At 51.2% G+C, this 24,207-nt stretch overlaps 1 protein-coding gene across 1 annotated transcript; it reads right to left on the bottom strand.

The window, feature by feature from the left end:
- Positions 1 to 21,969: 21,969 nt before the first annotated feature.
- Positions 21,970 to 22,537, bottom strand: LOC135577718 (olfactory receptor 14J1-like; the record flags this gene model as incomplete). The annotated part of the gene is made up of 1 exon (XM_065047837.1): positions 21,970 to 22,537. A coding segment is annotated over one exon (552 nt), but the record flags the coding sequence as incomplete, so codon positions are not given.
- Between the last annotated feature and the right edge of the window lie 1,670 nt (positions 22,538 to 24,207).

Raw genomic sequence — 24,207 nt, 5'->3', positions numbered from 1 at the left:
ATTTGCCTGGCTGTGCTTTGGGAATGGATTCAAAGCGAGTCTTATTTCCATGGCGGTCTGTTGGCACTGTCCAGCGCAGCCTATGGCTCTGGTCACACTGGGGATTTTCTCCACGCTGCAGTGGTTGAAACCATCCTGTTATCCCCTCAGAAAAGGCTTTGTGAGCCTGGTCCTCCTCGCTGTGGGGCCTCATGGACATCAGCTCTGGTGCAGAGAGGGGACAGCTACCAGGGCTCTTCTCTTGGTTGCAGGGCTGGTTTCTGCCATGACTGCAGTTGTTGCCATCATGATTTCTCTGCTGCAAAGGGCCCTGCAGCGGACAATGAGGGCAGCATTTTTAGCACAAATAAAAAAAGGGGGAATTGTGGGAAATTGCAGCAGATCTGTGGAATCCTTGACAGAAAATGTGAGAGTAGAGATCAGCCTTGAGATATCAAGATTTACCGTTGAGAAGGATGGGAGTAAAGGAGTATCCGGAGAGAGGAGAGATGTACCCGTGAGAGAGAAGGGGATAGAGGAATAACATGGACGATAGAAAAGTTAACTAATGAGATGTTAGTGCTGTAACTTGTAACCAATGGTGAAAAGACACATGAACTGGTAGAATTATATAAAAATGCACTTGTAGTAATAAATGGCATCTATTGCTTTCATCTTGAAAGAACTTGGTCCATGTCGTTTGTCCGTCTCAACCGCGACACAAAACCCCTGGAGAGCGTGTGTGTCACAAACCCCCCTGGACAGTGTGTGTGTCACAAACCCCCTTGGGCAGTGTGTGTGTCACAAACCCCATTGGACAGTCTGTGTGTCACAAACCCCATTGGACAGCGTGTGTCACAAACCCCCCTGGACAGTGTGTGTGTCACAAACCCCATTGGACAGTGTGTGTGTCACAAACCCCATTGGACAGTGTGTGTGTCACAAACCCCCCTGGACAGCGTGTGTGTCACAAACCCCATTGGACAGTGTGTGTGTCACAAACCCCCTGGGCAGTGTGTGTGTCACAAACCCCATTGGACAGTGTGTGTGTCACAAACCCCATTGGACAGCGTGTGTGTCACAAACCCCATTGGACAGTGTGTGTGTCACAAACCCCATTGGACAGTGTGTGTGTCACAAACCCCCCCAGACAGTGTGTGTGTCACAAACCCCCCTGGACAGCGTGTGTGTCACAAACCCCATTGGACAGTGTGTGTGTCACAAACCCCATTGGACAGCGTGTGTGTCACAAACCCCATTGGACAGTGTGTGTGTCACAAACCCCATTGGACAGTGTGTGTGTCACAAACCCCCCCGGACAGTGTGTGTGTCACAAACCCCATTGGACAGCGTGTGTGTCACAAACCCCATTGGACAGCGTGTGTGTCACAAACCCCATTGGACAGTGTGTGTGTCACAAACCCCATTGGACAGCGTGTGTGTCACAAACCCCATTGGACAGCGTGTGTGTCACAAACCCCCTGGCGCAGGGTGTTTGTTGGCGCAGGGGGTTCTGTGCAGACTTTTCCTGCTGTGTGCAACTTGACTGCGAGCCAACCACTTTATTCTATAAACACGACAGTCTGGGTGAGCCACTGTGAGCTCTCCCTGCTAAATCAGTGAGCTGTGTGGCAATGCTTTTACTGCTCACAGCTCAGCGGATGAGCCCAATTTCAGTCTAATATTAACCATTTAACTTAAGTAGATGAACGCTAAATATAATGAATTCTTTAGAGATATAAGGCTGTAGGATTTTTAATATACTCTTTGCTTCATGCTTCCCATGCCAGGTAGACACTCCCAAACTTGCCCTTCCCCAGCGGCCACCCAGTCTCAAAGTCATCCAGCGTGAAGGTCCGTCTGCAGGGCTGGGGGCAGAGACACACGATGGCGGGGACACCCCATCATAGGGGGACACCCCATCATAGGGGGACACCCAGCACCTGCGCCCACACATATTCAACACCAACCCCGGTGTCACCCACCAATGCCCAGGGGTCACAGGACCACCGCACTGTCACCCATGGGGTCTCAGGGATGGCCCCCACTGGCATACTGGGGGTAACTGGGCCCCCCAGTGCCACTCAAGGTGTCGTTGGACCCCACACGATCACCTCAGGGTCCTCAGGACACCCCACAGTGCCGCCCACCATCACCCAGGGGGTCTCTGGGACCCCCCCACTTATGATACTTGGGTTCCCAGGACGCCCCCACGGACCACAGGCCCTCAGGACCTCCCCACTGTCACCCCGCGGATCCCAGGAGCCATGCTCATTACCCCAGGGTCCCCTCAGTGCCACCCACCATCACCCCAGGGGGCCCCAGGGCTCCCTTCCCCCCAACACCCACGGAGTCTCTGGGACCCCACACTGTGGTCCCCGGAAGATCCCCAGGAGCCCCCCGCTGTCACCAGGGGGTAACTGGCATCCCCCAGTGCCACCCAGTGGGTCCCTGGCACCCCCTCCCCCATCCCCCCAGGGTCTCCAGGGTCCCACATCCCCCCAGGGGTCCCTGTTACCCCCAGGCCCCCCAGTTCCGCCCCCACCGTCACTCACTGGGCGGGGGAGAGGCCTGCAGGGCAATGGGCTGCAGGGGCGCAGCCCCTGGTGGGGCAGGCTCAGCTGCGGGAACCCCCACACACACCCTGGGGGCCCCCGAGGACCCTCCTGTGGGACACAGGCGTCCAGGGACCCCCCGCTGATTGGCTGCCGGGCGCAGTGAGGGGTTCGAGGGCGTTGTTGTGCGGGGGCGTTGGCGAGGAGACACAACGGTTTCGGGGTGCGGGCGGGCCGGACGAGGGTCGCCCTGCCGAGCAGAGAGCGGCTGTGCGGGCAGGGAGTGCGGGAAGGGGAGCGGCGGGGCTGGCGCCTCCGGTTTGTCAGAGGGAAGCTGAGGCAGCGCGGGCAGCGTGTGAGTTCAGACAGGCTGCGGGTAAATGAGCCACAGCGCTGCTGACACGATGAGTCTCTTGCAGAGCTCACGGGTGGACCTGGCGTTCAGTAACAATTCTCTTCAAGCGTTTCATTTCTTTTGGGGCTGTTACTGCTTTAAGTGAACACCTGATTCCATTGGGTTTGTGACACACACACCGTCCAATGGGGTTTGGACACACACGCTGTCCAATGGGGTTTGTGACACACACAGTGTCCAATGGGGTTTGTGACACACACGCTGTCCAATGGGGTTTGTGACACACACACTGTCCAATGGGGTTTGTGACACACACGCTGTCCAGAGGGGTTTGTGACACACACACGTCTAATGGTGTTTGTGACACACACGCTGTCCAATGGGGTTTGTGACACACACGCTGTCCAGTACGGTTTCTGACACTCACAGTGTCCAGGGGGTTTGTGACATACAAACTGTCCAACGGGGTCTGTGACAAACACAGTGTCCAATGGGGTTTGTGACACACACAGTGTCCAATGGGTTGGAGATACACACACTGTCCAATGGGGTTTGTGACACACACACTGTCCAATGGGGTTTGTGACACACACGCTGTCCAATGGGGTTTGTGACACACACGCTGTCCAACGGGGTTTGTGACACACACACTATCCCATAAGTTTTTGACACACACGCTGTCCAATGGGGTTTGTGACACACACGCTGTCCAATGGGGTTTGTGACATTAAAAGATTCCTTAAAAGTAAACAAAATTTGAAGATAAAAACTAATATCCACAGAAGCTCATCATCACAGAGACTATCCCAGAGGCTACGCAGCAGATCATCGCACAGGGGAAGCAAGAAACCAATAATTTGTTTAAATTGACACTTAATGTATCACCATTTCAGAGCAGAACCCTGTTCGCACCACGTTGTAACCTGCTGTTTCTAAGTACTGGATTGCACAATTTTTACCTCTTAGTAAGTTAAATCAAAAAATATCTCCAATTTGCTTTCCTGCTCCCCCAGGAGCTGCTTGTCCCTCAACCCTCCGACATCCAGATCAGCAGCACGCACACAACCGGCAACACTGAGAGAGCAGAAACTTGCACCAAAAATCATCAGGGAACTGTGTTTGCTGTGCTTGCCAGAACAATGCCAAGGGATATACCCACCACTATATACTGGTAAAAAGCTCCAGTGTCTTGTTTCACATATCACTCTTTTATAAATAGGGAACTCAAAGCAAACTTCTCTCCAGATACTGGAAAGAATAATTACAATTTACCGATTAGTTTTGATCCTAATATTAAAGCAGAACTTATGATTTGGAGTTGATTTAATACTCAATGAAAGCATTTCATCCTGGCAAACAGAAGCATGATCTGTATTGGGGGTTTTGTTGGCAGAGGTTACTGAATTTTGTTATATATACTGTTGTCAGGGTAACATTAGCTGAGAGTAATTGTGAGAGTTTGTTTATTCACGACTGTGAGGCAGTAATCAGAATTTGGGATAGGCGTTGTATGCGCAATACATTCGTCATGGTGGTTTGGTGCAGGGATCATGCATCTCATGGGAATATTTCCCCATTTCTGCTCTGGTTTTCCGTGTATTACACCAAAACACCCACCTGATGACATCCTTTCAGGAGCAAAGGCAGCAATTTGCAGAATTCCGCTTCTTTGGGGAAGTGAGAAATTGCTGAGCTGACACCAAGTCCTGCAGTGTCCCTGTCACCTGCAGAGTCACCGCATCCTCCCACGGTAGCGGCATTGTGACAAAGGGTCAATGTCAGCTGGGTGTGGCAGCCGAGCGCCCCCTAGGGGATGGGGAGCCTGTCAGCCCCGGGCCTGTCACTGCTGCTGTCCCTGCTGTCACCAGCCAGGCCTCTGGAAACTGGTCAAACCATGGCCAGACTGGGGCCAAAGTGGAACAAAGTCTCCAAGAGACAAGTCGGGAAGAAAGATATGGGACAGAGGGAGAAAGCGAAGGGAGCAGGAGAAAGGGAAGGAACACTGTATGGACAACCTGGCTCCTCACCCCCACCCCCAGTCTGCCGGTTCCCTCATTGGCCACCACAGATTGCATCACTTTTCCTACATCAGTTTAATAAACAGCAAAACACTTTCCTCAGCTGTGTGTGTAAGCTGGATCTGGTGAGGTCCAGCATCCACAAGGGACACCCACACAAGAACTGGTTTAGACAGAGAGACAGGAGAGGATAGAAATAAACACAATGAACGTGTTGACTGCCATGTTAATTAGAGCTCTGAAGAATGGGGCAAGTTTGTAACTCCCTGAAGCTCAAAGCAGAAACCAGACAGCTGAGAGGCCACTGAGTGACCAAAGAGCAAGTGGAGGAGAAACCTGAGAGCACTGGGAAGGGCAAATGTCCAGACAGTGCTGGAAAGTTGTCCTTGGGCAGGGACATTTAATCAGGAGAGGTGGGAACTCCTGATTGACGAGGGAGATGAAATAATAGAGTGTTGGTAATAGAAGTACAGGGGAAGACCAATATTTCTTCTCGTACCCTTAGTACATCTTTCGTCAGCTGTCTCACCATAAACAGCCAGGGCCATTTTAGGGGCCCAGTGTACCTGAGGTGCTGGCCTGGGATTGGCATCTATCACACAGGACCTGGGGAGACCAGAGCACCTTGCAGTGCAGGTGGAGCCTGGGCAGGGGTTCCCGGGGCATCTACACTGGCACCAGGTGTTTGTGTCCCTGGAGCTGAAGACATTTGTGTCCTAAACCCGTGCCTGTTTCTGGAAAACTCTTTTATTTTTAAAGAAAAGAAACCCCGCCAAAGACTTATTTTAATTTTCATTGACATCAACTGACATCTGATGGGCCTGCAGGCATGAAGCCAAGATCACGTTGTGTCTTGCACAGCGCCCCATGCCCTCTGAACCTTCCCTGCCCAGGACTCCTCACACGTTGCCCAGAGCGAGTCACACTGAGGGGTTGGCTGGTTCACTGGATGAGATGTTGGTTTAGATGGTCACCTACAGCACAGGTGGATCCTGCCCCATCATCGCCTGCTCTGCTCCAGTCTGAAACAGAGCCCAACATCACAATGGGATCATGAGAGAACTGAGGTTGAAGGGACCTCAGGAGTCTGCAGTCCAACCTGTCACCAACTGGGTCACACCAAGGTGTTCAAGCCTTGATTCAATCAGAGCTTTAGCAGGACTAGAGAAGTGATCATCCCTTTGTACTGGGCACTGGTGAGGCTGCACCTTGAATCCTGGGGTCAGTTTTAGGCCCCTTATGACAAGGAAGACATTGAGGTGCTGGAGAGAGTTCAGAGGAGGGTGACAAGGCTGGTGAAGGGTCTGGAGCACCAGTCTGACGAGGAGCGGTTGAGGGAGCTGGGGCTGTTCAGCCTTGAGAACAGGAGGCTGAGGGGAGACCTTATTACTCTCTACAGCTGCCTGAAAGGAGGTTTTATCATGGAGGGTGTTGTCTCTTCTCCCGAGTCTCTTCTCCCGAGATAGGACAAGAGGAAATGGCCTCAAGTTGCACACGCAGAGGTTTAGATTGGATATGAGGAAGAAATTCTTCAGGGAAGTGGTTTTGAAGCAATGGAGCAGACTGCCCAGTGAGGTTGTGGAGTCACCATCACTGAAAGGTGTTCAAAAGACATACAGATGATGCTCTAGGGACATGGTTTATTGCCAGAATTAGATTATGTTTGGACTCAATGATCCTAAGGGTCTCTTCCAGCCACAATTATTCTATGATTCCATGATAAGTCATTTTTGCTATTTTCTTTCTCAGAGGACCATGCAGCCTCCCTGAGAGCCAGGACTTTTCTGAGGTGTTGGAGAGACGTCTCACGGCCACACCAGCCAGTCCCACCAGCCCCTGTCTGTCCCTTCCCAGACCAAACCTTTTCTCCATATCCCAACCTTCCAGGCGAGTTTCTGGGACACAGCAAATGCTGTGCTGCTCTTCTGGGCTTGTTCAGAGATAGCAGCTTGCCAACATGTTGATGGGCTCTCTGTGCACCTCAAAGCTTTCCTGACCATTTTTCTCAATGTCTTCCTTGTACCCAACCTTTCTGGTCCTTGAACTGTACATGAGGGGATTGAGCATGGATGTGGGGAAGGTGTAGAAAAAAGGCTTTGTCAAACTGTCTTGTGAGGGCTGTTCTGGGCATCCCACAGTCCAGGATGAGGGTGCTGTAGAAAACAGTGGCACAGGTGAGGTGAGAGGTCCAGGAGGAGAAGGCCTTGTGCCTGTCTACACTGGGGTAGAGCAGTGATGCATTCATGGGATGCCCATGTGAACAGGAAGGGGACAAATGGCTCTAAAATGCCTTCCAGCCAGTTCTTTACCCATCACAGATACACCATCCAGGCCACGAGCTGCAGCTTCTCCAGGAGATGCTGTGGGACACGGTGTCAAAGGCTTTACTGCAGTCTAAGGACACAACACCCACAGCCCGTGTGGCGGATTCACTCCCCACGACAGACTTTCCCTCATCTGCTCAGCCGGTCACCTTGTCACAGAAGAGATCAGGGTGGTCAAGCAGGACCTGCCTTTCATCCAGCCATGCTGATTGGGCCCGATTGCTTGTCTCATGTGTGTGACCTCACAGTCCTTTCCCAGCCCTGTTCCTGCTGTTGGCCAATCCCCTGCAGAGGCAGAAGTGACCTCACAGTGCCCTCCACACCCATTGGTTCCTACTGGACTATGAGTTCCTGAGACACAGTGACCACATGGCATCGTACCCACCATCACTCTCCTTGTGGTCCAGTGTGTGAGCAGATCAAACTGAGCTGCTTTCATCAAATTTATCCAATAGATTTCCTATCAAGGGTTTGAGTGGAGAAACGTTCCTCAGAGGAGCTGCTGTATTTACTCTGGGACATTTTACATCTCTGCTTCTGCCTGTGATTTTTTGTTCTCCTTCCTCTGTCTATTCTGATGTTAAAGAGCTCTCCAAGGCAAAGATTCATGGAATCCTACAATAACGCAGGTTAGAAGAGACCCCTGAACACCATCTCTGTCCCACTGACCTTTATGGCACTCCAAGGAACATCTGATGGATTTGTGCTCCCTTGGGTTCATCTCACCACATGCACACAGTGGACATGCACATGATGTGTATGTTTACATCTCATCTGGACAACGAAAACATGGACTTTTGACCTAGTATTTCATACAATCATAGAATGTCCTGAGTTGGAAGGACCCACAAGGATCATGGAGTCCAACTCCTGTCCCTGCACAGGACACCCCACAGGTCACCCCGTGTGTCTGAGGACGTTGTCCAGTCTCTCCTTGAACACTGTCAGGTTGGGGCTGTGACACCTCCCTGGGGAGCCTGTTCAGTGTCCAGCACCTCTGGGGGAAGAACCTTTTCCTCATGTCCAACCTAAACCTCTCCTGGCACATGTTCCTGCCATTCCCTTGGGTATTCTCATTGGTCACCACAGAGAAGAGATCAGTACCTTCCCCTCCTTCTCCCCTTGTGAGGAAGCTGTAGCCACCATGAGGTCTCCTTTGAGTCTTTTCTTCAGCTCTGATGCTCAGAAACCCCTTGGTTTGCTTTCTGAAGCAGAAAGGAGGAGCCATGACCTGCAGGCAATGGGAAGGGGGATCCTGTCCCTCACACACGGCTCAGGGCTCTTCCTGGGACCGTGGGATGTGGGTGTGCAAGGCCCAGGGAAGGACAACACTGGGACAACAACTTCCAGCTTCCCCATGGGGCTGCAAGGAGGCACCGAGGCCCCAGTGCCATGAGGACAACATGTCTTCTCCTGGGCCTCAGTGGCAGAGACAACTGCCCTGGCCAAGGGGACACAGACCTGGGTTCTGCGGGTCCCTTCCAGCCTTACAGCGCCCTTTGCCATCTCCACCACAGGCTGTTCTACACGGTGCTACCCCTGCCCCTCTTTCCCTGCAGGCTGCAGACACCCATCTCACTTCCCCACCTGCTCTCACCCAGCATTTCTGCACCTTCACTGCTGTGTCTGCACCCTCACTGGCTGCTCTTTGGCACACAAACCATGGGCTGATCCAGCTCCCTCTGGGTCACCTCTTGCCCCACAGCACTGCCCTTCCAGCGACATTTCTTACTCCTGATATCCAGTCTCCGTCTTCCAAGTCACTTTGTGACTTTTTTTCCTCTTCCCTCCTTTTTTTTCTGCTACTCCACCATCTCAGAAATTGTCATTCATGCAGGGAACCCAACCCATTAGGCTTCTTGTGGTCTTTTACTTGACCAGAGAGAAGTCGCCTCGCCATGATCTTCTAAATCCCACGAGTGCTGCTGGCCTTTCAGCTTCTCTGACACGACCATGTCTCTGCTGCTGTTCCATCATGTTCTTATGTGGAATGGACATGACAACCCATCTCCAAGGTCTCACTCTGGGTAGGGCCTGTGGGCCCTTGGGCAGAGGTTCTTTCCCAGCCATGTCCCTGCTGCTGGGCTGTCACCTCCAGACACAGAACTGACCCCACTGTCCCCTTCACAGCCAAAGTCTTTCCACTCAATTATGAGTTTAGGAGGCTCAACTGCCATCATAATCCCACACCCATCCATCCCCCTCCTTATGGGCCGCGACCTGACTAGATAAAACTATGCTTGTTTTATCAAACTGATCAAATCTATTTCCTGCTAAAGATCTGAGAGGAGAAGCATTCTTGACAGGAATGTAAAATGTTGAAACCTTTTCTATGTCCTCTCCCACCTCTTTTATTTCTTATTGTTTTCCTTCTTCCTGGTTCTCATGGTGAATTCGCTACCTGAAGTGCAAAGCCAATCCCACACGCAGAGATGAGATCTTGTTTATTCCAGAGTTGTGCAAGTCTGGATGCTGGAATGAAACCAGCACAACAGATAGAGAAGGAACATCTATTATATACAAATCTTATCCCTACATTCACACCCTCCCGGCAGTCCTAAAGAGCCAAGTGCTTACACATTGGCGTATTGGTTACATAATCATTTTACCACTACACATGCTTGTTGAGAGAGGGTCCCGGGCTGAGCCTGGGGCTCCCATCCTGGGGATGTGTGTTTTAGTACTATAATGAGCGTGAAAGGAGCAAAGCTCAGCTAAAGGACACTTTATGTAACCGTCTTGAGACAGATGTTAAAACAAGACTCAGCTAATAGTGCAGGCTCCAGAGTGTCTGTGCTGCAAGGACAGTATTCTTTGCAGGTTCTGATTAGGTGTTTTAAATGTCACTTTTATCTTTGTTAGAGCAGCAGACTGACCAAAACTGAGTGGATTTACATGTTTTAGGTTTGCAATTGCAGGCAGGATTCATTCTTTTAACTGTAAGGACTACATCTTCTGTTTTCAAACACCTCTCCAAGGTAATGATTCATTGAACCATAGAATAACTCAGGTTTGAAGAGGGCCCTGAACATCATCTTGTCTCACTCTCCTGCTCAAGGCAGGGTCCACCAGGTGAGGTTGTTCTAGGCCTCTGCCCAGCTTTGCATCATCCACAAAGGAGCTGAAAATGTGCTCCGTGACATATTGAAGAGGCAGAATAAAGCCGCTGGACAGTGTTGGCCCAAGTACTCATCACTGAGGGATGCCACAAGAAACTGGCTGAACAGAGGACTTTGTACCACTGATGATGTTTGGGTTTGGTCATGCTGCCAACTCCCCACCCATCACAACATCAGCATCTGCATCCCAGATCTCACCAATCTGCTCTAAGGCACCACAGGAGACCATGTCTGGGGGCTTGCAAAACTCCACGTACTCATCATGCCTTTCTTTCCCCTGCCCAGACCAGAAAATTGAGAGAAAAAGCATTGTTCTAAGAACTTATTCCGAGGCACAACTACTGAGGTGTAGTAGATGTTTGGAAAAGCAAGAATGACTGTTAGGAATGAAACTAAAGAGCTTTAGTTCATCATCATCATCAGTGAGAATAAGGAGTTCCCTGTTACTGTTACTAGTGACAGCACCACTGTTCACAAACATCCTTCAGAGCATCTCCATTGTTCCTGGGCTCCAAAGCTCATCCTGCTCAGAGTTTGACAGGATTGCTGCAAACCCCTGAGACCCAAATCTCTACAACTGTCTCTGCTCAACAGCCTTTTACCCCAGGAAGGGGAAAACTGCCAATGCAGACACCAACCCAGTGCCCAACCTGCCTGGAGAGCCAGGACAGTTGTGCCACACAACAGCAGCCTCTGGGGGAAGCTGGAGGTGATGGAGCTGAAATGGTTTCACCCAAATCATAGAATCATAGAATCATTTAGGCTGGAAAAGACCCTTAAGAACATGAAGTCTAACCATAAGTCAAACATCGCCAAGACCACCACTAAACCATGTCCCAAAGTGACACATCTGCACATCTTTTAAACACCTCCAGCAATGGAAGCTCCAATCCTGAGCTGGCAGGACACCACTGGCTGCAGTTGGACATAAGATACTGGTCATGGCTGTGAGTTCAGCCCTCGCTGGCAGAATGTCTCACACCCTCACTGAGGAGGGCAGGGGGCTGGGAGATGGGAGCACGTTTCAGTTTCCAGATCCCAGCACAGAGCCCAAACCATCCTGCCCTTGGACTCTGGATCCCATTTCCTGAGATGAAAGCTGGTGGGGCTTCTGTGGATAATCATGTTAAAAGGCATGAATAATCCTTTAGGTGTTTGTGTAATTTGTCTAGGAATGTCAGTTGTATATGCTTCTATTGACATATCTATAAAATAGTACTCTGCATCTGTGGTAGCCTTTCTGGCAATGACAATTAAATAGGTATTTGCACTATAAGGCTCCATACCCCATCCACAAGCACACATCTAAGTGGTTCAGATGAAGGGTGGTCTGGCAAACGTCACCCTTTGTGTCCCCAGGTGATGGACACTGCTCATGTGCCTCTGCAGAGAGTGGCAGGAGCTGGATCCCCTTCTCGGGACAGACTCCTTCCAGGAGACACAGACACAGGGGGAACTCATCAGGGCTTTACGGCATTTCACTGGGCATCAGTTTTGACATATTGGGTGCTGTCCTGTGACTGCCCTTTCTGCACAAATGATCATACAAACACAACCATTTAGTGAGACATGGTCATAAAGGGCTGTTACGGACACGAAAGCTCATCATGAACTCTGGAGAGAGTGAGGAAGTTCATAATAAGCACCAGGAAGAACCAAGAAGCTCGAGGCCTCTTCTGAAGAGCGGGAGGCCTGAGCAGCCGTGATTGGCCATTGTAGGTGTGGGAGAGGGTCAGGGCATGTCAGGGAGAAGCAATGAGATGGCTGATGGCTTCAGTGAACCCTTCCAGCCATGTCTGAGCCCAGAAATGGAAAGCAGTTGATGTCTGCAGGTGGAGGAGGAACAGGAGGAAGATCTTCCTGGGAATACGGAAGGAAGAAAGGCCTCTCTTGGGCTAATCCTATATGGCAGTGCCATTTGCATGCTGTGGGCATGGCTGTGCCTGGGAGATGGGGAACGGCTGCTGCTGGGGTGGCTGTGCTCAGTCATGGCCCATGAGCTGACCCTGCTCTGCTCCTCTCTTACACTGCCCACACTTGGATGGACTTCAGGAATCATCCATGAACTTGGTGGATCCATGAACCTACTGCAGTGATGGGTATGGATCCAAACAGGGGATTCAAGCAAGTGTGGGATTAGGACATTGTGGTGATTGGTGACCATTGCCAGGTGAATGAAAGAAGCTGCATTAGTTGTGAGGAACTCACAGGCATTTCCAAGTCCACAGAAAACAAGAGTCTTGCAGTTAAAGCAACAGCACTCGACATAAACACCACCCCCAAAACACAAAACACTCACACTGACCACAGGAAAAGCCTTGAAAAACATTGGAGAAAAATCTACCAGGTCCCAGGGGTCAGGGCTCAGCCATTCTGGTGATGAACAAGCATCAAGGGCTGACATGGCATCAGAGCCACCTCCACATGGCCCTCACCACCTGGAACCAGTGTCTCCAAGTCTTCCCTTCACCAGTCTCCAGGGACAGGGACCTGCACTGGTTGTTTCCTTCACAGCTGTGTCAGTGATGGCCCTTCATGGGGTCCAAACACCCTCAGAAACTTGGGGTTTACTTCTTCCTTTCACTTCATTAGAGGTTTGTTCATTCTCTCAGTAGCTGCAGTTCAGGATCATGGCAGCAGAGGGCTCATTAACATCTAAAATGCTCTTACAAGCCAAGGGTCTGTGCATCATTATCCTAAAGGCTTCAAGTCTGGTGTGGATGATTAGGGACATTTCAAGAATAGCGAAACAGAGAGCATTTGCATAATAAATAGCAATAAAGCCCAATTTCTGCTATTCCCTTCCCTGCTCGCCCTTCCCTCCGTTTCCAGAACAGGTGGTATCAGCAGACTCCAGTTCATATCAATATGGAGTGTCTCCTGAGAAAGACTGAATACGTCAGAAAAGTGGGTGCCTAAATCACCACTTGAATGAGAAGATAGTCCAGAACACCTCAAAGGAGTCACACTCCTCTGTATCAAGAGGTGGGTGTTCCTGGCAATCTCAGGTGCCACAGCACAGCGATACTTGTGTTCAGGGAGCTGGTCAAGTGACCCATCTCCTGTTCTGTAACGGTGTCTGAGTTTGCTCAGGTCACCCCTGACTTGAGCCCCATCCACTGCTGGGTGTTCTCCAGACTCCTGCCTTCAGGAACAAAGTCCCTGGAGACCTTGCTGGTGAAGATGGAGGCAAAGGAGCCACGAATAACCTCAGCTCTGTCTGATTCTACTCTTATGAAGTTCAGCAGCAGGCCCACGTTCACCCTGTCTATTCTCTTACTGCAAGTGAAGCTCTGTCAGCTCATCTTGCTGCCCTTCCCGTGCAGGTATCAAGTCCAGGGCAGCTTTGTCATCATCCCCACATCCATGGACAAGGTTTCTAAATTCCTCCTTTGCAGCTTCCCCTGCTCCCACCTCCTGTGTGCTGCCTTTTGCCCTGGAGCTCCATCAGTGCAGATGAGCAGCCTCACGAGATAAATGCTTCTGTTCAGGGGTACTTGGAGAGATCATTCTTGTGCTTGGAGCAGGCTGTCCTGTAAGGATTATCAGATTTCCTGAGCTCCTTCACCCTTCAGATCTACTTCCATGTCACCACTTTGCCCACCATTCCCCAGTATGTCCAAGTCTTCTCCTCTGGAGCCCACCAGCCTGTGCTCTGCTGCTGGCCTTCCTCCCTCCCCTCTGGTGCCTGGGACCCCACTGTGTCCTGGTCACAACAGCCAAGGTGGACACTGATGTTCACATCCCTCACCAGGGTTTCCTTGTTTCCCAGGTCCAGATTCAGGGGAACATCACCCTTGTTGGCCAACCAGGCAGCCATGTTGTGCAGTTGGCCCAATATCCTTTGGACTGTTGGCAGCTGCAGCTTTGCCTGGCCAGTGAATGTCAGGGCAATTACAGTTCCCCATAGGAACGTACTCATTGACTGCTGAGTTTCTCGAGTTGCCGACAGAAGATCCATTTCTTCTCCATGGTCAAGTAGTTGTAACATCCAACATGTTGTCACCCTGTACTGGGCTTACATGACAAAGTCTTGGAACAGGAGGTGAGTGTGGCTGTGCTACAGCTGTCACCTCTCCGGGAAGACAAGAGGAGTTTGACCAATGTCAGACAGAGCCGATTTCAGCTGCTCCAAGATGGACCCACTTCTTGCCAAATCTGAGCCACTCAGTGATGTTGGCAGCACCTCTGGGATATTTGAGAAAGGGTAAAAAACGCTGCACAACAGCAGGTGGGAGAGAGGAGGGAGGAGATGGGAGAGAAAAGCTCTGCAGACACCAAGGACATATCCCACAGGACCCAAGCAGGTCCCTCAGCAGGCCAAAGCTTGCTCTCCTGAAATCCTGCTCTTGGCCTTGTTCTCATCTCCCAGGAGCCTCAGCTCCACTTTCCATCCCTGACTGTTCCATCCTGAGCAACTCTTTCTGGTTTGTAAGTGTGAAGTCCCACAGGGCACCTCACCCCACTGACTCCTCAGTCACCCGTGTCAGGAAGATGTTGTCCGTGAGCTCCAAACCCCTCCAAACCCCTCCACCATTTCCAGCCCTGGCCCCTCACCCACAGATGTTGTTCTTCCCTGCATGGATGGACACCAAATGAGTAGTTCAGCAGTGCAGGTTTGTATTGTATAGATGAGATGCGAGAATGCACATCATGTATGTGAGGTAACATGAACCTGAGTGAGCACAAACACCATCCGGTTATTCCAGGGGGTTCCATAAGGGCCCTTTGGACAGGCAGCGTCTCGAGATCACTTCATGTTGGGAGGAACATCCCACAGGAAAACACGTGAATGCAGCCCTGGATGTGCTTCCTTGAACTGAGATCCCTGTGTCCATTCCACATGACGTGGGACATCTCAGAGGAGTGCAGAGCAGGGGGACACACCTTAGGGCTGAGGTACCTCCCATCCCTTGGGAGTGGCAACAGGAGGTTTTCATTGAACAGATGAGCTGTGAGCATGCACATCATGTATGTGAGGTGAGAGGAACCCGAGGTGAGATGAGCCCAAGCGAAACCAGGCATTCCTTGAGGTTTCATGAAGGCCTGTGGGGCAGACAGTATCTACAGGTCACTTCACGTTGGATGTTACATACCAGAGAAATTTGCCTGGATGCAGCACTGGGATGTTTCCCCACTCAAATCATTAGTAGGAAATATATTTGATAACTTTGATAAAACAAGCATACATTCATCTGATCAGGTATTGGGCCATAGGAGTTTTATGGATGGGAATGGTGTGTTATGACATCAGTTGTGTCCCAATATCTCATAATCCAGTAAGAAGCCTGTATCTGTAAAGGAGACAGTGAGGTCTGTCTCTGGAGGTAACAGCCCAGCAGCAGGGACATGGCTGGGAAAGAACCTCTGCCCAAGTACCCAAAGGCCCTACCCAAAAAGAGGCCTTAGAGACGGGTTGTCATGTCCATTCCACATAAGAACATGATGGGACAGCAGCAGGAACATGGTTGTGTTTGTCAGAGAAGATGAAAGACCAACAGCAGTCAGGGGATTTAGAAGACCAGTGTGAGGCTGCTTCTCTCAGGTAAAAGATCTCGAAACATCTTATGAGTTGGATTCCATGCATGAAGGCCTGTTAGTGAGATGGCCGAGCTTTCCTTGGTAATAGCAAAAAGCAGAAGAGGGAAAAAAAAGGTCAGAAAGTGCAACTTGGAAGGTAAGGACTGGATATCAGGAGTAAGAAATGTGACTGGAAGGGCAGTGCTGTGGGGCAAGAGGTGACCCAGAGGGAGCTGGATCAGCCCATGGTTTGTGTGCCAAAGAGCAGCCAGTGAGGGTGCAGACACAGCAGTGAAGGTGCAGAAATGCTGGGTGAGAGCAGGTGGGGAAGCGAGATGGGTGTCTGCAGCCTGCAGGGAAAGAGGGGCAGGGGTAGCACCGTGTAGAACAGCCTGTGGTGGAGATGGCAAAGGGCGCTGTAAGGCTGGAAGGGACCCACAGAACCCAGGTCTCTGTCCCCTTGGCCATGGCAGTTGTCTCTGCCACTGAGGCCCAGGAGAAGACATGTTGTCCTCATGGCACTGGGGCCTCGGTGCCTCCTTGCAGCCCCATGGGGAAGCTGGAAGTTGTTGTCCCAGTGTTGTCCTTCCCTGGGCCTTGCACACCCACATCCCACGGTCCCAGGAAGAGCCCTGAGCCGAGTGTGAGGGACAGGATCCCCCTTCCCATTGCCTGCAGGTCATGGCTCCTCCTTTCTGCTTCAGAAAGCAAAGCAAGGGGTTTCTGAGCATCAGAGCTGAAGAAATGACTCAAAGGAGACCTCATGGTGGCTACAGCTTCCTCACAAAGGGAGAAGGAAGAGAAGTTATTGATCTCTTCTCACTGGTGACCAGTGAGAGAACCCAAGGGAACGGAAGAAATATGTGCCAGGGGAGGGTCTGTTGCACATGAGGAAAAGGTTCTTCACCCAGAGGTGCTGGACACTGAACAGGCTCCCCAGGGAGGTGTCACGGCCCCAACATGACAGTGTTCAAGAGGAGATTGGACAACGTCCTCAGACGCACGGGGTGACCTGTGGGGTGTCCTGTGCAGGGACAGGAGTTGGACTCCGTGATCCTTTGGGTCCTTCCAACTCAGGACATTCTATGATTCTATGAAACACTAGGTCAAAAGTCCCTGTTTTCATTGTGCAAATGAGTCGTAAACATACACATCATGTGCATGTCCACTGTGTGCATGTGGTGAGATGAACCCAAATGAGCACAAATGCCATCAGCTGTTCCTTGGGGTGCCATAAAGGTCAGTGGGACAGAGATGGTGTTTGGGGGTCTCTTCCAACCTGTGTTATTGTAGGATTCCATGAATCTTTTCCTTGGAGAGCTCTTTCACGTCAGAATAGACAGAGGAAGGAGAAGAAAAAATCAGAGGCAGAAGCAGAGATGTAAAATGTCCCAGAGTAAATACAGCAGCTCCTCTGAGGAACGTTTCTCCACTCAAACCCTTGATAGGAAATCTATCGGATACATTTGATGAAAGCAGCTTAGTTTGATCTGCTCACACACTGGACCACAAGGAGGGTGATGGTGGGTACGATGCCATGTGGTCACTTGTGTCTCAGGAACTCACAGTCCAGTAGGAACCAATGGCTGTGGAGGGCACTGTGAGGTCACTTCTGCCTCTGCAGGGGATTGGCCAACAGCAGGAACACGGCTGGGAAAGGACTGTGAGGTCACACACACGAGACGAGCAATCGGGCCCAATCAGCATGGCTGGATGAAAGGCAGGTCCTGCTTGACCACCCTGATCTCTTCTGTGACAAGGTGACCGGCTGAGCAGAGGAGGGAAAGTCTGTCGTGGGGAGTGAATCCGCCACACGGGCTGTGGGTGTTGTGTCCTTAGACTGCAGTAAAGCCTTTGACACCGTGTCCCACAGCATCTCCTGGAGAAGCTGCAGCTCGTGGCCCGGATGGTGTATCTGTGATGGAGGGCTGGACCAAAAGAATTGTGGTGAACAGAGCCAAATCCAGTTGGTGTCCGGTCACAAGTGGTGTCCCCGGGGCTCAGTATTTGACTCAGTTCTATTTAAGCTTTATCAGTGATGTGGATGAGGGGATCGCGTGCACCCTCATTAAGTTTGCAGATGACACCAGGTTGGGTGGGAGTGTTGATCTGCTGGAGGGTGGGAAGGCCATGCAGGGGGATCTGGACCCACTGGATCATTGGGCTGAGGCCATTTGTATGAGGTTTGACCAGACCAAGTGCCGGGTCCTGCACTTGGGTCACAACAACCCCAGGCTCAGGGAAGAGTGGCTGGAACATTGCCTGGTGGAAAGGGATCAGGGGGTGTTGATCGACAGCAGCTGAACATGAGCCTGTGTGTGCCCAGGTGGCCAAAAGGGCCACCAGCATCCTGGCTTGTATCAGGAATGGTGTGGCCAGCAGGAGTAGCGTGATTGTTCCACTGTTCTCAGCGCTGATGAGGTCGCATCTTGAATCCTGTGTTCAGGTTTGGGCCCTTCATCATAAGAAGGACATTGAGGCACTAGAGAGAGTGCAGAGGAGGCGAAGAAGCTGCTGAGGGTCTGGAGCACAAGTGTGATGAGGAGCAGGTGAGGGAACTGGTGGGTTCAGCCTGGAGAACAGGAGGCTGAGGGGAGACCTTATCACTGTCTACAACTGCCTGAAAGGAGGTTGAACATGGAGAGTCTTGGTCTCTTCTCCCAAGTAGCAAGTGATAGGATGAGAGGAAATGGCCCCAAGTTGTACCAGGGAAGGTTCAGATTGGATATTAGGAAAAAATTCTTCCTGGAAAGGGCTGTCAGGCATTGGAACAGGCAGCTCAGGGCAGTGGGGGAGTCACCATTCCTGCAGGGGTTTATAAGATGTTTAGACGAGGTTCTTAGGGACACGGTTTAGTTCTAGATTTAGGTTGTGGTTGGACTCAATGGTCCTGAGGGTCTCTTCCAACTGAAATAATTCTGTGATTCTCTATTATCAACTGGAATATTCTTCTATCACATCTTCTAAGTGCTCTTCACATATCTGCCTCTTCACCTACAGTCCTGAAAATTATCTAATTAGATGCACAAGTGTTGAATACTAATTGTAAATGATGAAAGCACCATCGCTCTATCAGTCTGGTCTGATACCTGCAGTCCCAGGCAAACACCTCAGGTACACGGGGCCTCTCGAGGTTTGCACTGGGTGCTCAGAGTGAGACCATGGAGCTCAGCCTGAAAACTTGAGAACTCCCCTCAAAACTTGAAACCCAAACCAACCCAACAACAACAATAAAAAGAACAAAAATCCCCACAGTCTCTTTTTTAATTAGATGAAATAATTCAATATATCTAATAAAATGTCTGTGGAATTTCTATCCTTCCAAAATATGAATTTTCAGAATGTGTACGGACTGTGGGAGATGAAACGTTGGCCTTTCCCTGTGCTTGCAGTGCCAGAACTCTGTCTATCACTACGTGTATTTAATCCCCTGCACATCCAGGAGTTTCCACCTGTCCTTACCCAGCTCCCCGTGTCTGAACTCATCTCTTCAGAAGCCTGTCTGGACATTTGCACTTTCCATCGCTCCCCAGAGGTTCTTCACCTCTCACTCTTGGCTCATTCAGAGCCTCTCAGCTCTCACTCTGCTTTGAGCTTCAGGCAGGTCAAGTCTTTCAGCAGTTGCTCTCCTACTCCCTATAGGCAACTCTTCAATTATGGCAATGGACCTCGCTGGAAACTGCTTAATTTAACCACAGAACTGAGAAACATCATTAAGTACTATTGTGTTTTCTTTTTTTTTTCCCTTTGTTGTTTCCTCTAATTAAAAATTCCCCGGTGCCTGTTTACATCCAGTTCTCTAAGGAAACATGAAGCAATCCTGCGAAGAAGCTGTAACAATCAGTGCAAACTTCAGTGCAGAATCTGATGTAAAGAAATGTGCTGCAAATCCCAGGGGCCAATGAGCAGACCAGGGAGTTTGGGGAGCTGGTTATAGATTTCCTGCTAACAGTTTGAGCAGAGAAACATTCTTCACAGAACTGCTCTGTTTATTTGACACCTTTGAGGTCTCCTCCTCTGCCTGTATTTTTATTTTCTTGTTCCTCCACCTCTTCCTTCTTCCAAAACGTTTCCAAGGGAAAGATTCCTGGAATCACAGAGCAACTCAGGTGTGAACATCATCTTGTCTCACTGTCCTGCTCAGGGCAGGGTGACCCAGGTGAGCTTGTCCAAGGCCTCTGCCCAGCTTTGCACCATCCACTAAGGAGCTGAAGGTTCACTGCGTCACATCATACAGGGGGAGAACAGAGACGTTCAACAGTGTTGGCCCAAGTGCTGGTCCCTGAGGGATCCCACTGGTAACTGGCTCTGTGGGCACTTTGTACCACTGGTGACATTTGGGCTCCATCATCCAGCCAACTTCCCATCCAGCATCCACTTCTTTACCCATGGAGCACCAATCACATTATAAGGACACCACAGGAAACCTTGTCTGACACCTTGTGAAATTCCATGTGCACAACGTGCCCTTCTTTCCCTGCCCATTTGGGTTCAGCAATCCCTTCCTTATTTTCCAAGTGCCTGGACATGGCTGCAGGAAGACTTGTCTTATTTCCTTCCCAGGGACAGAGGTAGGCTCACTAGCCCGTAATTCTCCCAGTTCTCATTCCTGCCCTTCTTGAAGGCAGGTTTGACAACTGCCTTTTCCAAGGACCTGAGTACCTCTCTGGTTGCTCTGACACATTTGAGACCACAATCCAGACTCACGGGTAAGGACATCGTAGCAGACAGGAGCAGGTGAGATTGATCTGTCTGGGCCAGTGAGGTTTGTTCTGGTGTCTCACACAGAAATGTCAGTGTCTGTCAGGTGTCCACATCTGAGCTGGCCTCATGGGCTCCTTGTGCACCCAGGGATGTTCAGAGACAGAGTCTGTCCCTTTTACACACAGCGGCAGGAGTCACAGTGTCCCTCTGGCCTCCTGTTGCCGCTCCCAAAGGACGGGAGACACCTCAGCCCTGTGGTGTGTCACCAGCTCTGCACTAATCTGAGATGTTCCACGTCACGAGGAATGGACACAGGGACATTGATTAAAGGAAGCACAACCCAGTGCTGCATTCAAACAGTTTCCATGCAATGTTATTCCTAATGAGAAATGACCTCGAGACCCTGTCTGTCCCAAAGGCCATCATGGAACCCCAGGAATAGCTGATGGTGTTTGTTTTGACTCAAGTTCATGTCAACTCATGTACCTGTTCTCAATGCTCACGTCCCATCTGTACAATGCGAACTTTGATTTCTGACCTAGTCATTCAGTGTAATTCCATGGAGGGACAAAGACCTCTGAGCTGGGGTGAGAGGCCAGAGCTGGAAATGATGGCTGTGAGGGGCCAGTCCATGGTGATTGACCTGAGGCTCCTTCCACGGGTTGTCCAGTGCACAGGGGCACAGCCCAGCCCCTGCTCTGCTGGTCCTGCAGGTCTCTGGCAGGAGCCTGGCTGTGAGAGGACACTGCTGTGTGCCAGCCCTGCACACACACACTGTTCAGCTGCACACGGGTGTTTCATCTGTGGCCAATTCTGTAGGAATAAGCTTGAGAGAAACATTGCAAGAAGATATAAACCATCATGCACTGCCCAAAGAAGATCACTTTTCCTTGTGCAAGTACTGTTACTGAGGCCAGTTCTGTCACAGCAGTGCCCATTGCCTGTCCCTGCCTGCGCCCACAGCACTGACACACAGCAGGACGGTGACCAAGCTGCCAGAGCACTCAGGCCTTGCACCAACACCAGGGATGAGAAGGAGAGTGTGGGAGTGGAACCAGAACAGCTCTGGAAGCACAAGCGCTGCTGCTCCCTGGCAGGGCTGCCATGCCAGAGCTTTTTTCCCCTCCACCCACGCACAGGAACTGTCCCTGCAGCTCCAAAAAGCCTTTGCAGGAAGGATATAGTGAAAAACAAGTCACTAAAGAGCCCTTTATTCTTTTTAGAGACAAGGAGAGCAGTGCTGCTCATTTAAGCAGCCAACAGTTATAAAAGAAAAGCCAGCAGTGAATTAGAAAGGGGTTGACAACATTATCACAATGAGAAAACAACCAACAACAACAGAAAATCCAGTTGACAGGCTGGGCTTGTAATTAGCTACATTAAAACTCCTGTATAGAAGAAGATGGCCAGTTTATTGCTTCAGAAAACAGAGGGATATGAGTTTGCACAGGGCATCCTTGAGCTCCTGGTTCCTCATGCTGTAGATGAGGGGGTTCACTGCTGGAGGCACCACCGAGTACAGAACTGACACCACCAGGTCCAGGGAAGGAGAACAGATGGATGGGGGCTTCAGGTAGGCAAATGCACCAGTGCTGACAAACAGGGAGACCACGGCCAGGTGAGGGAGGCAGGTGGAAAAGGCTTTGTGCCGTCCCTGCTCAGAGGGGATCCTCAGCACGGCCCTCAAGATCTGCACATAGGACACCACAATAAAAATGAAACACGTAAAAAATAAACAGGCACTGACCACAAGGAGCCCAAGTTCCCTGAGGTGGGAGTGTGAGCAGGAGAGCTTGAGGATGTGGGGGATTTCACAGAAGAACTGGCCCAGGACATTGCCCTTGCACAGGGGCAGTGAAAATGTATTGGCCGTGTGCAGCAGAGCATTGAGAAACCCAGTGGCCCAGGCAGCTGCTGCCATGTGGACACAAGCTCTGCTGCCCAGGAGGGTCCCGTAGTGCAGGGGTTTGCAGATGGCAACGTAGCGGTCATACGACATGACTGTGAGGAGACAATACTCTGCTGTGATCAAGAAGACAAACAAAAAGAGCTGTGCCGCACATCCCAAGTATGAGATGGCCCTGGAATCCCAGAGGGAATTGGCCATGGATTTGGGGACAACGGTGGAGATGGAGCCCAGGTCGAGGAGGGCGAGGTTGAGCAGGAAGAAGTACATGGGGGTGTGGAGGTGCTGGTCCCAGGCTATGGTGGTGATGATGAGGCCGTTGCCCAGGAGGGCAGCCAGGTAGATGCCCAGGAAGAGCCAGAAGTGCAAGAGCTGCAGCTCCCGTGTGTCTGTGAACGGCAGGAGGAGGAACTGGGTGATGGAGCTGCTGTTGGACATTGGCTGCCTGTGGGCATGAGGACCTGTGCAAGGAGGAAAAGACAGTGACATGTTGTGGAAGACTTCTCTGAGAAAAATAAACATGCTGTTTCTCATGGAAAACCCCCTCCTTGATGGAGGGATGTTTCAGCTCATTCTCTCTTTCTACTAACTGAGAGAAATTGTTCATCCCAGTTTAAAATGCAGCTTGGGCATCTGGTTTCCATGAACAAACCTGTGAGGCAAGATCCACTGAACTGGTGTCAGAACAAAAACTGACCGACACTCCCACCCCAACCCCAGAGAGCAAGAGCACCAGCGACAGGTGGAGAAACAGGGAAGAACACTGCAGTGTTCCCGAGAAATAAAGCAAGGACAGAAAGGCAGACGGGCATGCTGTGGAACCTTCTCCTGACCCAGCTGTGCTGCTGCCACTCACATAGTGACACTGGAGAGCAAGTACTTTTAGCACCTTATTTGTGTACCCCGTTCCAGGAACCCTTCACCTGGAGGTCCAGCTGCTGAGGTGGAGACTCGTGACCTGGACCCCATGGCTTTGGGGCAGAGGGTCTGCTGGGGAGGAGAGGAGACCAGGGGTTGCACTGGGAAATGTGTCTGCACTGCAGGGGATTGCAGGGGGGTTCCTAAATCCCATCCCTGGCATATCTGGTAGGAGCTCCTTCTCCCTGCCCATGTCTGTGCTGCCTGCAGCTGTGTGTCTGTCCCTGGTCTGCTCCCTGTCAGTGTCACAGACCCCGTCCCACCCGCTGTGTGCTCAGCTCTGTCCTGCTCGCACCTCCTGGCACTGCCCAGGGGCAGCTCTGTGTGTGCAGGGGCTCAGGAGCAGCTCAGACCAGTCCTAACGAAAACTGGGGTCTCAGTGTCTTCTCCAAAGAGAGAAATAAATCCCCATCTCCCACTGCACACCCAGACGAGCAAGAGTGGAAAACTGAAAGCACAGACTCCTTCCCTTGCAGCTGTTCCTGTCTCGATGTTGTTGTTCAGAAGGCCCCTCTGCCATGTCTGTGGGGGGATCTGGATCTCTGAGCAGCCCTGACCCACACAGCCCCCTTCAACCCCACAAGCTCCCTGCCTGCCCTGCCGGGGGTCGCTCCTTCCACCCACAGCTGCTGCCATGGGATCTCCCGGGCAGGCTGAGCACTGACCCTGGCAGGCGGCAGAGTCCCTGCCCGGCACAGCCCTGGGGTGCAGGGACCCTGCTCTGCAGGACAGCCCTGGGCACCCCTGGGTGCTCCCCCTGCAATCACCCTCAGCAGAAGCTGCCATCATGCCCTGTCCCTCTGACAGTG

Source organism: Columba livia, unplaced genomic scaffold (assembly GCF_036013475.1).
Source record: "Columba livia isolate bColLiv1 breed racing homer unplaced genomic scaffold, bColLiv1.pat.W.v2 Scaffold_135, whole genome shotgun sequence".
Lineage (NCBI taxonomy): Eukaryota > Metazoa > Chordata > Aves > Columbiformes > Columbidae > Columba > Columba livia.
Note: the sequence above shows the minus strand (reverse complement) of the source record. Positions and strands in the feature narration are given on the sequence as shown.